The sequence below is a fragment of the Plectropomus leopardus genome, chromosome 12 (assembly GCF_008729295.1).
Source record: "Plectropomus leopardus isolate mb chromosome 12, YSFRI_Pleo_2.0, whole genome shotgun sequence".
NCBI lineage: Eukaryota > Metazoa > Chordata > Actinopteri > Perciformes > Serranidae > Plectropomus > Plectropomus leopardus.
The window spans coordinates 2,596,817-2,612,298 of NC_056474.1; the positions used below are offsets into that span (position 1 = coordinate 2,596,817).

The window sequence follows — 15,482 nt, forward strand, 5'->3', positions numbered from 1 at the left end:
GCTGTTTACCTGTTTTTCGGCCTATCTGTGACATCGCACGGACAAACAAAAAAAAAAAAAAAACCCACACACAAACACACAAAAGCTGACAGAAATGCAGACTTTTGCGGTGTGTTCGCTGGAAGAGGGAATACAGTCTATTGCCTATATTTGGCGGGTTTTTGAAAACCCTGCGCGCACCTGCTAATTTTGCTGGAAAAGGGGTATAAGATAGCTGGCTGCTGACTCTAGTTGTATATTTAGTTTACATCCTTGAGAGTGATATCTTATCATCAAAACTCTGCAACTCTCCAAAAATATGATAAAATAATCCTTGCTGTGATTTCTCTGTCTGAGATTTACTATAGAATTACCTCTGATGGTTTTTCAGGGAAAAGAGTTCTTAAAGCATCATTTGACATTCTTGCAGGATCTATTGCCTCCCCCTGTTTGAAATCTCCACTTTGTCAGCTCGTTGTTCATAGAACAGACGTAGCTGTACAATTCATCACAATATTCACTACAGGCACTGTTTCAAATTGCAGCAGGCTGCACTTTTTTTTCTCGAGGAGAAAGATGTTTCACACAGCTTCCTAAGCAAGGTATTTTGATGTTATGCAGAATCTGTGGCCTGTAAACAATGCATTTTCAGGCGGGAAAAAAAAACATCCATTTTACTCAGACTAAGCACCCAGGCATTTTCTGAGCATCTTTCAAAAGCAGAGAAAGAAAAACTGCTCTGTTGTATTTCAGCCCATATCTCAACTGCAATATTGAGCATAGAGAAATAGCAATAGGCCTGTGATTTTTTTCTTTGTCAGCACTGTGCAGCGCACTCCTTGTTCCAAATGGATCAAGAGACGACGATAGATTTGTCTCCTTGTCTACATTTCCATCCGCTCGGCCATTTATCCGTCCATTTATTCAGCCGTGTGTCGCAGCGAGCGGCGCTCTCATCTGAGAAACGGCTGAAAGAACAAAAAAAAAGAAGGAGAGAAAAAGGGCAGGATGTTTGGAGCAGAGCGGAGCCTTATCCCTCTGACACAAAGCTCGCTCTGATCCCTGGTACACAATGGAGCCAGCCCCTTGCACCCTTGGGCCAGGCAGCAAATAATACCCATAATGCAGCATGTCTGTGACTGCTGGAATCCCCCGTGGCCATACTTGTCCAGCTTGTAGAGGACGGTGCCAGAGACGTGATGCCAGGCAGCGGCCCATAATGCCAACTTATAGATGCCAAATCCTGGCACACACATGGCACATTATTCCCTCATTCAGCTCGCCTTATGGACAGTGAGGGATGTTTTTGTGCCTTGATTCGACATAGATGTCAGCTGCTCTGTGAAGCAAAGTGCCCTTCAGGTCTGTATGTGTATACTGTACACAAGTGATTAAACCAGCATGCAGACCCTCGTCTCTGCCATCACGCTCTGTTGCATTGTTTAGGATTTATTAATTTAACACAGCCATGCTTGTCACACCAACAATCAGAGATGGGCAATATTTCAATTACGGATGCACAACAATATCGGCACGTCATCGGTATCAGCAGACATTGTCTTTAAAATGAAATACCAACATGCTGATTTCTGCCAGTATTATGAACCATTTTTTAAAATTATTAAGTGAACTTCATTAAGTAAATTATTATGCACAAAACAGAAACCCTAATGTGAAGTATTTCTCTTATTTTGCACAATGAATGAATATAACACACATTATCCCTTTGTAACATGAGAAAATTGACTTGATATCTTTCAAAAACATTAGAAAAATGTCAATGAGCAACACAAGAAGAAATGACCCCCAAATTAGCAAGAAATCAGTAAAAAAAAAAGTATACAAATATATAGTACAAATATTGGTTATCAATTTCATTAATTACTAATGATGGATATTGGTATCAAACCCAAAAGAACAATATTGGTCGTTCTCTGTTTAATATCATAATATTACCTCTGATACTTAAATCCAGTAAATATCAGATACTTAAAAACATTTACTCAAGTAATACTCTAATTGGTAACTTTATCGTTTACCAAAGTAACTTTCCTTTACTCAAATATGATTTTTAGGTAATTCATCCACCTTTTATGCCATCAGGTTACATGCAGTAATATGCTCCTCATAAAAATGTCATTTATTAGGCCAAATCAATGCAGTTTTGAAAAATCGTAGTACTTTAACTTCTAATAACAGTAATTTGTAACTTTACTCGTTACATTTATTTTCAGTTAAACTCCAAATAAAGTTGATAATCGCGTCCTTGCTGCTCTAAATTCAGACTTTGCATGTGCACCTGCGTGTCAATATTATGGTGATCTCGGGCTTAGGCTAATAACAGTAGCTTGCTACTGATTTCTTACCTGGAGAGTCTTCTGTTGCCTGTGGTCGGTACTTTTTCCAAGAATCTGACTGAAAGAGAGACAATAGTGGAGGCATTTCATCCACCACATATCCAGACACACGCTTCATTAGTCCCCTGTCCCTTGTAGCGGCTGTCCACAGTTAAAATCCAGGGTCGGTTGTTGTAGCCAGTGTGGGTTTGCACCTTTGGTACCGTCTATTTCCTGGAGCTTTGCGTTGTTGTGTCGTTGTAGCAGGTGTTTCTTCAGGTTTGAGGTCGTGTTTTTTGTAGTTTGATGAGTCCTAGTAACAATACCTGGCACAACAATGTTCGTGTCATCTTCCCTCCTTGAAAAAAACAAAATTAATGGGATATTTCCAGCCGTTTGGTGTCCGGCAGACGTTTCCATCTTACCAGCTAACGTTAGCTTCCTGCTGTGTGACGTTCACGTGCCGCGCGAAAAATACGGCGAAAAAAAGGTAAAATTCAGTTATTTGGTTTTTTTTTAGGTAAGCCTGAACGTTAAATTCTAACATACATGTAATTAAAATTTTAGTTGCACTACTCGTTACTAGGAAAAGTAATGTTATTTAGTCAGGCGGGGCCCACAAAGGTTTGCCTATGTGCTTAATGAAACACTCAGGGACTGTAATCAACAAGCCTAACTTAGGGACTGTTCGTTATTTATCAGGGAGAGGGTTGGCTGTAGTGTGTGTTGTGTTTTTTCTTTTTCTTTTTTTGCCCTAACCAACACTAAATATTTTTCCAGATTGACTTGGTGAAATGCACGACCCAGGAGAATAAAGTGATTTTGATGAAATTTTACTATTTAGCTCAGATATTTTTTCTGACATAACAGTCCATTCAAAATCTAATGACAATTTCTGATTTTACCTTTACTGGCCATTTACTGGAATTTGTCAAAAACACAGTGGTTATTATTGCCAGAAACTGTAAAAACTTGTGTGATTATGACATAATTTGAAAGGAAGATTTTCATTTTGCTTAAGAAATTAGCTTTCTTTTGGCTCCAATGCCTTAATTTGGTGTAAATATATATGAAAAAAAACTGGTTAATGCGTATTTATATATATAATATTTTCCCCCAGGTATATATATATATATATATATATATATATGTATATATATAATGCTACTATATATATATATATATTATATATATATATATATATATATATATATGTATATATATAAATGCTACACGTCAGCCTACCCCCTCTTCCCCTCTTCTGATAAACAAAAAGTAGTCCCTTTTTTTATTTAATACATTTTCCCATACCAGTATTTTGTATTACTTTATTTAGATATATGTGATGAGCAAGTATTTGTACTTTGTAACAAGACATTTTTTTTGTATTTGTGACCATCTCTGCCAGCAGTAATGTGGCAGCACAGCTCATGGTGGCTGAGATGAAGCAACAATAACAGTTCTCACACAAGTAATAAGTCCCACAGTGAAGCTCCCTAAATAAAAGAACAAGGCGCGCACACACACACACACACACACATACACACACACACACATACTGCGGGTTCACTGCAACATTTCCCACTGCACTCCCCTGAGCTCCCATCATCTCCTCAAAACAGCTCTGATGACGGAAAACTGGGAATTTACCCACCAAAATAAAAGAATTACATCTTAGATTCCCCCTGAATAATTCATAAATCATTGTTTGTGGGACGCTGCGTGAACACGTGTGTTTGAGAGAAACTGGGCAATCCCTCAGAAACAACACGACTGTGCTAGATTTGTGGCCTCATAGTTGAGGAACTGGGAATTTAGGGAGACTCACAAACAGATATTGGTTTGAACTGGGTCGAGCTGTGGTGTGTGGCTCCACAGCGCCACACTGTGGCCAAAACAAAACACTGACATAGTGGAGGTTTTTCTCTTTTATTGCAAATATACAGGCAGCCTTTACACCACAGACACTCAACTTGCTTTACCCGGGGCCGCTTTTGCAAAATGACAGGAGACGGGGCCAATTAATAAAGAAAAAATTGTTAATGTTTATCAGTATATTAAAATAAATTTGTTTTTTTAAACTATTTTCTGTTCTGACTCTTTTGCAAAGAGACAAATCCAGTCACAGATCTCAGGTGCATGCAGGGGTGTTTCCAAGATTTGAGGACATTCAGGGCTTAGCTCGGACTTATTTTAAGGGGACCTTAAAGACCTTAACTTGTTTTTCATGAACAAAAACTCAACTTTTTAATGCACTCTGGCACACTATTTACATAACAAGTCCAAAAATATTACCATTGAGAATATATTTTCAATGTGAATTATACCTCTTTTTCACCAAATTTAGCATATTAGTTTGAGAGCTGGAGCTACATCACTTTCTTGTGCTGCTTCCACGAGCATTTTAAACCTTTGAACCCCGAACTGTTGCAATTTCAATCAATAGTATGGGCCATGATCAACAAAAGAAAAAAAAAAAACCCAAAAAATAAAAAGAAATTGGTAAAACGTACAAAAAATGACCTGAAATCAATAAATAGTAATAACAATAATAATAAATAATAATAAAAAATAAAATAAAATTTTAAAAAAGAATGTTTAAAACCACCCCACAAAGAAATCCCTTTGAAAAAAAAGTGCTTAAAAAAGGATATGAATTTGGTAACAGAATTATAATTATGTAATCACCATGATTATTAATATAGTTTTTCCCTTGCTTTTTTTGAGCAATGTAAGATGAACCAAAAATGTCCAAGATATTAGTAAAAAGTACAAGATTACCTGAAATTTTGTAATAAAAAAACACAATAACAGATGAATGAAAAATAAACAAACAAACAAAACAGAAAAACAAGAAAATGACCTGGAAAAATATCTTGAAAAATTATAATTCTGTAACATAAATTCAAATATGTAATAATGATCATTTTAAAGAATTTTGCTTTGAATTTTTTCTTTTTTCCCTAACTTTTTAAAAATAATTTTCAAACTACTTATTTCTTGCAATTCAAACATTTTTTATTAATTTTTTCCCATGTTTTTCGAAAGAAATCGCACCAATCTGCTAAGGGTTCAAAGGTTTAAATACTTGTGAAAGACATCTGAAAGCAGCACAAGAAAAGTGATGTCACTCCAGTTTTTAAATCAAAAAGCCAGATGTTAAAGGGTGTCTGCAGGGTTTTTTTGGGGGGGGGTTTGTGCAGAGAAAAAGAGGCTTAAGAAAAAGGCCACCAGCACCCTATTGAGGGCCAAATTCGGCCCACGGGCTGCAAGTTGAGCATCACTGCTTTACACCAACATCAGAAGTTATACTTTGGCAGCGATGGCAGCTCTCACTCACACACACACGCGCGCGCACACTCACACACACAACAGCCAGAAGCATTCTTCACAACGAAAGCTCACAGATTCATCGTGCAAATATGAAAAAATACCCAGAGTTAACTGTGGAGCATCTGCAGTACTTTTAGTGGTTTCGAGCGATAAACACTGTCAAATGATGCACTTTGGATATCCGAGTCAGTGGTCTAAACCCGAAAGCGTTGTGGGACGTCGTATGTAAGCTTACATAACGTGTGTATAGGTTTTCACAGCAAGTATATGATCACAAGAACGCAGGGAGTCACCCCCAGCTGCCACAGGTTATATTTATGTCTGCACTCGCTGGCATGAGGGACCACCAGTCTCGCCACATTTGGGCATGTGATCTGTGTCCTGGCTGAGCGCTCGTTTACACGACCGTTATTCATTACAGTCCACCGGGATGTATTTTTGGCTCTTTACACTGTAAATACTCTTGGGAGACTCTCACAATTATAAATAATTTCACCTTTCCTCAAAAACCAATGCTCAATTTAGCAATATAGAAAAAAACAACAAAAAAACACATCCTAGTCCAAGTTTTCATGCACACAATCGTTTTTCTTTTCAAAAGGGAATGATCACTGCGATTGTCAGCTGCTGTCCGACATTCTCGGTCCTTCAGGCACCGACAGCCTGCATCACAAACTAAGGCACTCAATTTGGAGACCACATTATAGCCATTTTAACGCCGTTTCTGGCTGAAGTTATTCTTTGTAAACAAGAGTCTTGGAGTGTTTAACATTTACAAGACAATAAATAAGGTGGCGTGGAGTTTAAAGAAATAGTATGTAAGATTTAGGGGGATTTAGGGGCATCTAGTGGTGCGGATTAAAGAGTTTAAATAGCTGAAACTTTTCACGGTTAGAATAACTTCAGAAGTTGTTATTCTTACTGGGAGCAGAATTATACTCAGAGGTCTCTTCCTCTCCAAAACCAATTAACCAGGTGATTAAAGCTGGTAAAAACACTGAATAAAGCACTTTCACACTACAAATCAGTGTTTTTCCAATGCTCTTTGGCTTATTGCAGATAGTTCACTAGTCCTGCACCCGCTGATGTTTGCCCGCCTTTTGTCGCTGATAACTTAAGATCGACACGTTCAGGAGGTTTTAACCGGAAGCCGAATTATCTGCAGACCTTTTCCTCTTCAGAATAAACAGACCCTGTGATTTTAGCCAGTGAAAACACTGAATAAAGCAGTTTCATGTTATAAATCAGTGTTTCTCCGAGGCTGTTTGGCATGTTAAAAACGGGCAGCGAGTCGACCACATGCTACTGTGTGCTCACCGTTTCCCTCTGATAATGTAAGATCCAGACACTGAGGAGGTTTTTACCGAAGCCAAATTATTCACAGAGGTCTGTTTCTCTCCAAAACAAATTAATCCAGTGATTAAAACACTGAATAAAGCATAATAATAATAATAATAAAGACTGTAGAGACCTAGTCGTGAAACACGCAGATTGGTAGACGAGGACCTGCTCCCTGTGTCGATATAAACGGCTGATTCTAAGGTTACGAAAACACAAAGATTCTCATTTTCAGGTGATTAAACTCAAAAGAAAAAATACTATTACATTCCATTTCTGCCAATATATCCCCCTTTGTCCTACACACTTGACCTTAATATGGGTGGTTTATGCCGGCCTTACATCAAACCACTTTTTAGTAATTTCACTTTTGCAGACAAATGTCCAGTGTCGTAATAAAATCATGAGTTTAACCTCAGTCGGTGCGTGCTCCCGTGATCCCTATCGTTTGATGTAAGGTGGTCATAAAACTCAGTCTGAGCTGTCTTAAGTCGGTCTTTTTCCTCTCATGACGTTCGACAAAATTAAACATGTTTGATATGAGCATACCATTTTTGTCTTGGCGTGAATATCGTCAACAACCAATAGTTTTGCTATCTGGGATGGGACTGTGTTTAATTTGACGTTTATCTGATCCACCAACCAGCACTTATTTTAGTGAGAAATCTTAATTTTTGCCTCTTTTTCCCACTAGAAGAGCGCAGCTAACCAATGGAGGCTGGTGGCAAGTTAAGGCGAGAAAATCCAAAATGTAAAGTCTGTGTCAAACCAAGCCGAATTCAGGAGAATACTGTCGACATCTGGCGCCTTTTATCTCGTTTTTCTAGAGTTATGTGTTTTCGCATACACGTAAGGAATTGTTTAAACGTCATATTTCTTAAAGGGAGTTTGGTGTTTTTTTCTCCACCAGAAGCAGGATTGGAAATAATCTCTAAAGGAATCTAATTATAGTCTTGCAAATGGTGATCCAGCAAGATCCCAGTCTCTGCAAAATCGGACAGTCTGTGATGAAATATTCACATTATCTTTAGACGACAGATTTAAAAGCATTTTCAGTTTCCCAGTATATGATAGGCGTAAGCTGAACACAGCATGTAGATGAGCAAAAACATCAGATATGAGTGTCTTCCAACTTGCCACAGGCTTTTGGAGACATGCAGCCCAAACAGGAATCCGGCACATTCTCACGCCGCCCCTCGTACATGGGTCTACATCAACCCCCTTCGCCCTCTCAGTGGCTCCATCAAGGATCCATCAACATCCAGCCATTTTTGGTCCTCTCAGCTCGTTTCGGAGCGTGAGCACATTCTCGTCTCTTCTTCACCGTCTCGTTCTCTCGCTCACACGTTGATCTTCTTCAGCTGTTCGTATGTGAGGAAGAACTGGATACAGAGTGAAGGAACATTATCGGCCGGAAAGTGGACATTCTTGTTGAGCGTGGGAGACTCGCTGAGGAATTTTGGCTCTTTCTGCACTTCAGCTCAAAGCCTCCCTTGTTATCGTTTCCTTGTTACCTCAGACTGCTCAGCTGAAACAAGTCAATAATCTCATTACATCAGGGCTGGTCGGTGCACGATGACGAGCTGACAACTGTAACTATTAACCCTTTGCAGAAAGACTTTCATACAGGGCTCATACACATTTTTACAAATAAATGTGCATGACTTCTTGGCAAACTTTCAAGACCATAAATTCTCTGAAACGGCCATCGGTACTTATAATAGCTTTTAAAAACATATATTGTTTTAAAAAATGATGGATTCAGAACAGGTAGAGAATTGAAATTTCTATAACTGAGGGAGTGGTTGTTATTTATGAGAGGGGAGGTGGAAATGTCAAATAATTTTTGAACACCAGAGAGACAGCCCATTTTTTGATTTTGGGGCGGGGCATACAACTTTCAATGGCTGTGTTTTCCATTTATTTTGCTGGCAAGTTTTAAGGAAGCATGCCTTCCAAACCCAAGGGCAGGCATGATTTCTTTCAAAATTTTGGGTGATTAAAGAAATAAAAAAGTTTGGCAATGGGCAATTTTTAACAAAGAAAAAAAAACTGGCAATTTTTTTCTTTAAATATTTTTAGTGATTTTTAAAGAAAACATGTAAAAATTTGGGCCATTTAAAAAAATCTTGGTGATTTTTTTTAAACATACAAAACTTTTGGCCATTTCTTTTTCCTTAAAACTTTTTGGTGATAAAAAAAAAAAACATGCAAAACTTTTTGCCATTTCTTTTTCTTAAAAATTCTGCCAATTTTTTCGTGTTTCACCAAAAATCACATCACTTATCATGGCCAAAAACAGAAATTACCATTGGATTTTCACATTTCTGATGGTCCTTAGACACATCATGTGTTATAATACAGGTCTGTGAAACACATTTCCATAAATTTTCTAAAATTTTCACTGTATTTTTAGTCTTAAAAACCTTTTCAAGGGTTAGAAATTGCCATTAGCAAATTCCATGACTTTTCCAGGTATTCCATGACCGTATTAACCCTGTTCATAGAGTTCACTCTCCTCTCTGTCCTCCCACCCCTCATCGAGGGCCCCTGTAGGTGCTCTCTAACCAGGGCCAGTGGGCTACTGAGGCAGTAGTTATACAAAGTTACATAAGAGAATTAGCTAGCATTATGCTAAGCTTCCCTCCACTGGGCTTGTAATGCCACACGTCACTGAATGCGTAACAGAATTTACAACTTTCCCCTGCTGATTTCTCCAGCTCAAAAGATGTTGCATCACAGAGGATATGCTGTGTGTAAACAGAGCGGTGCACTAATGAGGTGGTTAAAGGATACGATGATGTTCCAGGGTCCCAGGCGCAGCCAGTTGGGAAAGAAACCCTTGTAGAGGGCCATGAAGCCCTCGGAGCGCCACGTCTGAGGAGAAAACAAACACGCTAAAAACCCATTTTAGCTTATTATCCTCTGATGATTGCTCTAAAGTCCTCTCTGGGCATTTCTAACTGGGAAATCAGTGACATTAAGGTCTGATCTAGATATTAAACAGTATTACATTATATGAAATATTCATTCAGGATGCACACAGAGGCACTTCCTCACAGCATCAGACTACAGTCTAAAAACCGAATCACTCTGATGCTGCGGGCTGCTTTAAATGTCAAAACATTTGCATGGTCATTCACTGATGAAGGTCATAAAGATGCCTGTGGCTAAGGCAACGTTGTGCAAGAATTGTTATTTTTGCTCTTTGAAGCCTCTACAGTTTCAGAGTGGTACACCATAGCTCAACTTCCAATTAAATTATCTGGACGTGTTAGTGCGATTTTGATCTCTTTGAACAGGGTTTACATGTATTTTAAAAGTCAAGTTTTCTTCGCACTAACACAATAATTCGATTTTTCCAACATCATGTAAAGGAACTGAGTGGATCCTACATTTCCCAGAATGCATCCAGTAATATTTTTGTTAGTCCCACCCTGCCTGGCTCAGATTTTTTTCAGGAGTTGTTTTCTTCGACTTTAAAGCTCCCTCCGGAGCCACAGAGGACGTTATACAACAGCACTGCACATATCGAGTAAACAGATCTTGATTTTGTCTGAGCAGGAAGCAGTGTGAGGCGACTGACCTGCAGTATGCAGTCCAGTGTTCCCTGGTACAGAGCTCCTCCTCTCTGATTCATCATTCGTGTCCGGACTACGTCCACGGGGTTGGAGGCCAGAGCCCCCGCCAGACCGCACGCAAAGCTGGACCTGAGGGACAACAAGACACAGGTTCAAATAATGAACTGTCCGTTTTTGTCACCTGAAATTAAATCTTTGGTGCTGAACATTCATTGCTGCGGTGTTTGTGCTGCTGTCGCACTGCTGTGGAAAAAAAAAAATGTTTTTTCCTGCATGACTCAGAACAGAAACTGAACATTTAGAAACAGAGATGTTACGATTTCACTTTTTCCTTCCTGATACCTGAACTTGTGTATCAGCTGAAACCGAGTACTAAAGTTTTTACACCACATCGTTCCAGAGATATTCTAAAATTGTGTATTCCACATCGCCGACCTCATTATTTAAGTTAATTAACCCTTTGAAACCTGGAGTGACATGCCTTGTTCAGATATCTTTCACAACTAGTTAAATCTTTGAACTCGAAGCAATTGAGTGTGATTTCTCTTTAAAAAAGGTATAAGGTATGTAGAAATTGGTAAATTTAGAAAATTAGTATTTTTTAAAATATAGGAAAATGTATAGAGAAAACAAAGCTAGAGGAAAAACTATACTCATAATTATCATGATAAAATATTCAAAATTAGGTCACAGAACTCGTTTACTATTTTCTTGCTAATTTCTGGGTCATTTCTTCTTGCCTTCCTCATTGCCTTTTTGCCATGTTTTTGAAAGAAATTAAGCCAATTTGCTCAGGTTTCAAAGGGTTAAGAAATTACTTCGTATCGGTTCAAAGACTTGTGTACTTGCCAAAACTTCATCCAGCTATTTAGGCAGTATTGGAGGCATTTCTGATACCGATAGAGGAACAACACTATTAAGAAAAGCTTCAATTCACAGTCTAAGGGTTAAAAGACTTTAGTGCTGTACGGCTGAGCACTGAGACAAATGAAACAACAAACACAAACAATGACTAGTTTCTTAATTGCGAGTACACAGACTTGAAAACTCTCAGCTGAGTGGGCAATCCGGTGACAGCGGTCAGCACATACATATGTTAAACAGGGCATTTCACCTCTTTGTGCCACCTTTAAGGAATACTTCACCCCCCCAAAATGATCATTTGTATATCAATTACTCACCCTGTGTCATGCTTTTTCTTGCATGTCTCCACAGTGAACAAAGAATCCAAAGACGGAGAAAATTCTCGATAAATTAAAGTCATAGGGCTCTGCTTTGAACAACGGAAAAGCAATGTCAAATCATCTTCTTACAAACGCGTGCAGTATAATCCATGATTCATTTATCCAGTCATATGCTCAGTACTTCCCAAACACACTTTCTGAGGAGGAACTGAACTAAAAGTGAAATTTAACTATGCTCTCTTCATGCCAGACTCCACTGACAAAAACAGTAATTTTACCTCTCTGAACACAGAAGCTGCTGGTCGACTGCTGCCTTGATCAGTTAGTTAGTTTGTGTTACTGTGTGACTTTAAAACACCAAAGTCAAATAATAAAACAAACAAAGTAACTGATCGAGGCAGCTGTAGACTAGTAGCTCATGTGCTCAGCAAAGTAAAATTACTATTTTTGTCAATGGAGTTTGGCAAGGATGCGAGCATCAACAAATTTCACTTTCAGTTCAGTTTCCTGAGCATTCAGCTGGATATATGGGACTTGTATTACACTGCATGAGTTGTGGGAGTTTTGCTGTTGTTAAATGCAGTATGACTTCAGTTTTGGATTCTTCTTTCACTGAGGAAGCGTGACAGAGAAGCAGCCGTCTGTTTTCACTGTTAGTATATTTGGTTAACCTGCTGCTAACCTGCCTTATGTCTTTTGAATGTTGCCACGCGGCCTGCTTTGCATGGGTATGTATGAAATGTCTTGTTGACAATCTGCCTAACTTTGGGTTGCATGGCCTGTCTGTGTTTTAGTGCATACGAAAATTTTGTTAACGCATAACTGCATATTTTAACATTTTATCAAGGGTCTGCATTATGACTCTTGTATTTTATCTCTGCTTCTGTCTGTTGCTGTTTCCAGTTGATATTGCTGCTCAGCATGTCTGCATGTTTGCATTAGTGTGTGTTGTTGCTTCATGCATTTATATTTGTGCTAAAAAGACATTATGTTGTTGATTTATGCTGCGTGCATGGTTATTTTGTGCTAAAATGCTATTTGTTGTTGTTGTGCTATTGTTTCGTACTGTTGTTCTGCTGTTTCTTGCTGCTTTGCATGGCTGGTGTTCTGTTTTGGGAGTCCCTGTTTGTTGCTGTTGTTGCTGTCTTTTTGGTGTCCGGCTGGTTTTTATGTCTAATGCCTTTCAAAACATCTTGCCAAAAGACTACAGCTGAAAATCAGCCAAATGGCTAACACTGGCACATTTACAGAGATGTTAATTAATGTGTGTTGTCCTTAAAAATAAAATGAAACATAAGTAACCGATGTGTTATTGAAATGGTCAATTGAGGGAGTGAAGTTCTCCTTTCAGATACTGAAATGTGTCTTGCGAGCAGTTTCCTCCCAGTGATAAGAGGAGGAGGCTCTCAACGTGACTCTTCAAACTTACACAAAGTGTGTGTACACGTTGTCCCCCATGTGACCCGACAGGATCAGATGCTTCTTTGTGATGTCATAGACCGGTAGCTCGACTCCAACCACGATGGCCGCCCGCTGAGCCGTTAGAGAGACACCCTGAAGCAGAGATAATGTAGAAAAACTGAACATCTGACTCTTAAACCACAGAGTCTGTGCTGCCTGTAACCTGTGAGGTCATTTATTAGCAATGCAAATGAAGCGTTTCTCAGGCTGTCTGTACCTTCCACAGTCCTCTTGTTCCCTCCTGCTGGTAGATGTTGATGAAGTTGCCCATCATGCTGCCCTGGATCACATTTCCCTGAGCCTGCATGCGGATCTGGAAGAACAGACGGAGGAAAGTTGAACTTCAGACAATGAAAGCACACACAACTAGTGTGGAATGCTGCAGGTCCACCAAGACAAATACGGAGGAGTATTAAACTCGCTACCATAGGAATGCAAAAGCTAAAAAAGTTTGCAGGGATTTTTGGCAAGCGAGATGCCCTAAAGTATTTTCTCAGTCCTCACTTCCAGGAATTCTCCGGCCCCTGCTTGACTTGTTATCACTTTTAACGGCTGCTGTTTGCAGACCAGCTTCAGTTTGTCTTGTTTTCTGGCTCCACGACGAGTTGGCGGACGCAGCTACAACACACGGTGATAAAAACACAATCTTCCAAACCTGCAGCAGCTTGCATTAGTCTGTTAAACCTTTGAAACCCTGAGAAAATTGGCTTCATTAAAATAATTATAAATAAATGAACACAGTATAAAGGCAATGATCAGTTTAAGAAGAAATTACCCTAAAATTTGCAAAAAAAAAGGTTAAAAAGTATAAGAAAACTACCTGAAAGTTAGCACAAAAAAATATTTTTTTTTTTTAAATAAGAAAACAGGCCTGAAAAAACAGAGCTTAGAAGGTAAAAATAATAGTTTTCCAGACGTTTTTCCCTAAATTGACAAATTTCTTTCAATTTCTGGAACATTTCTCGGCAATATGCTCGTTGCCTTTTTTCCCCACAATGTTTTCCAAACAATTCAAACCAACTTTGCTAAAACTTTAAAGGTTTAAAAGCTTGTGAAAAGTATCTGAATGCAGAACAAAAACAGTGAGTTGATGAAGGTTTCAAAGTGTTAACTGAAAACAAACACACTGTGGACACAACATCCTGACACCAATGGCGCATGGCGAGAAGAAGCCGGGCAAAACATGGTGAGTACAGCTGAGCGTGTGCACACATTCACCATATTCATGCGCTCATATCGTTTACAGAACACTATGTTAATCCTTAGAGGCTTCAGTCTATAAATAATCTTCACAAGAGGGGTCTTGATAGCACGAAGATGACCTTCACTCCATTCGGCATGCTACCAAACAGACCACGCCCATGCCACGGGGCGGCCGCAGACAGTTAACGTTATTGTTTCAGTTTTCCAAAACTATTACTGAAGAACAGCGCTGCTCAAGGCTGCAAGAGTACTGACAGCAGCGGTACAAAAATGACAGACGCCTGCTGTTTTTCAGACTGCCACTCAAAGAAATTGTCAGACCTGCTCGACAGCTTTAGAGACAAAAACAAGTCCAGTCCTCATGTTTGCAAAACATAGCATGAAAAGATCGAATATTCATCTGCTTCCACAAATACAAAAAGAGATCTGTACATTCAAATGACTATTTAAAGTTAAAAACATGTGCAAAGACAAATTTAAAATCTCATTCAAATACAAAAAAATTTAACTCAAAAAAATAATTTGTGAATATGAAACAGATCTGCCAATGCATAAACAAAAAAATAATAATGTGTGTAAAATCTGAATCCACAAGCATAAAATTGAGATTCAAAAATAAAAATTGGATTCACAAAAATTTGTGTGAAAGCTGTAAATATTAGAAATATATTGCCAAATGTTTATGATTTATCTGGAAATTAATTAAATGTATTCACAGATATTCTTTTTATTTGTGGAGTTTGCAGCTGTTTTTTTTTTGCAAATCAGTTTTCAATTTTGTTTTTGCATTTGTAGAAAAGGTTTTATATTTACAGATTAAACAAAACCACACCTATTGTCGATCTACTATGGAGTCTGCAGCTCTGTTTTTTTTTGTTTGTTTTTTGCAAATCAGTTTTGTTTTTTTTTTTGGCATTTGTAGAAGGGGTTTTATATTTACAGATTAAACAAAACCACACCTATTGTTGATCTATTTGCACCAATTATACTGAGAAAGATCTGTCTCCATAAAATAGCTACCTTCAGCACATCAGTGGGGTTGGCGATGGAGGACGAGATGACTCCAG

At 38.5% G+C, this 15,482-nt stretch overlaps 1 protein-coding gene across 1 annotated transcript in view; it reads right to left on the reverse strand.

The window, feature by feature from the left end:
- Positions 1–5,501: 5,501 nt before the first annotated feature.
- Positions 5,502–15,482, reverse strand: part of LOC121951689 (kidney mitochondrial carrier protein 1) — an 11,715-nt gene continuing 1,734 nt past the window's right edge. Inside the window, exons 4-9 of the mRNA XM_042498123.1 lie at positions 15,436–15,482; positions 13,430–13,525; positions 13,181–13,305; positions 10,573–10,696; positions 9,783–9,863; positions 5,502–8,368 (exon numbers count right to left, since the gene is read on the reverse strand). The exon at positions 15,436–15,482 is cut by the window's right edge and continues 39 nt beyond it. Of these exons, the coding sequence (XP_042354057.1) occupies positions 8,327–8,368; positions 9,783–9,863; positions 10,573–10,696; positions 13,181–13,305; positions 13,430–13,525; positions 15,436–15,482 (515 nt within the window). The 3' untranslated portion in view covers positions 5,502–8,326. The remainder of the gene's footprint in view (positions 8,369–9,782; positions 9,864–10,572; positions 10,697–13,180; positions 13,306–13,429; positions 13,526–15,435) is intronic.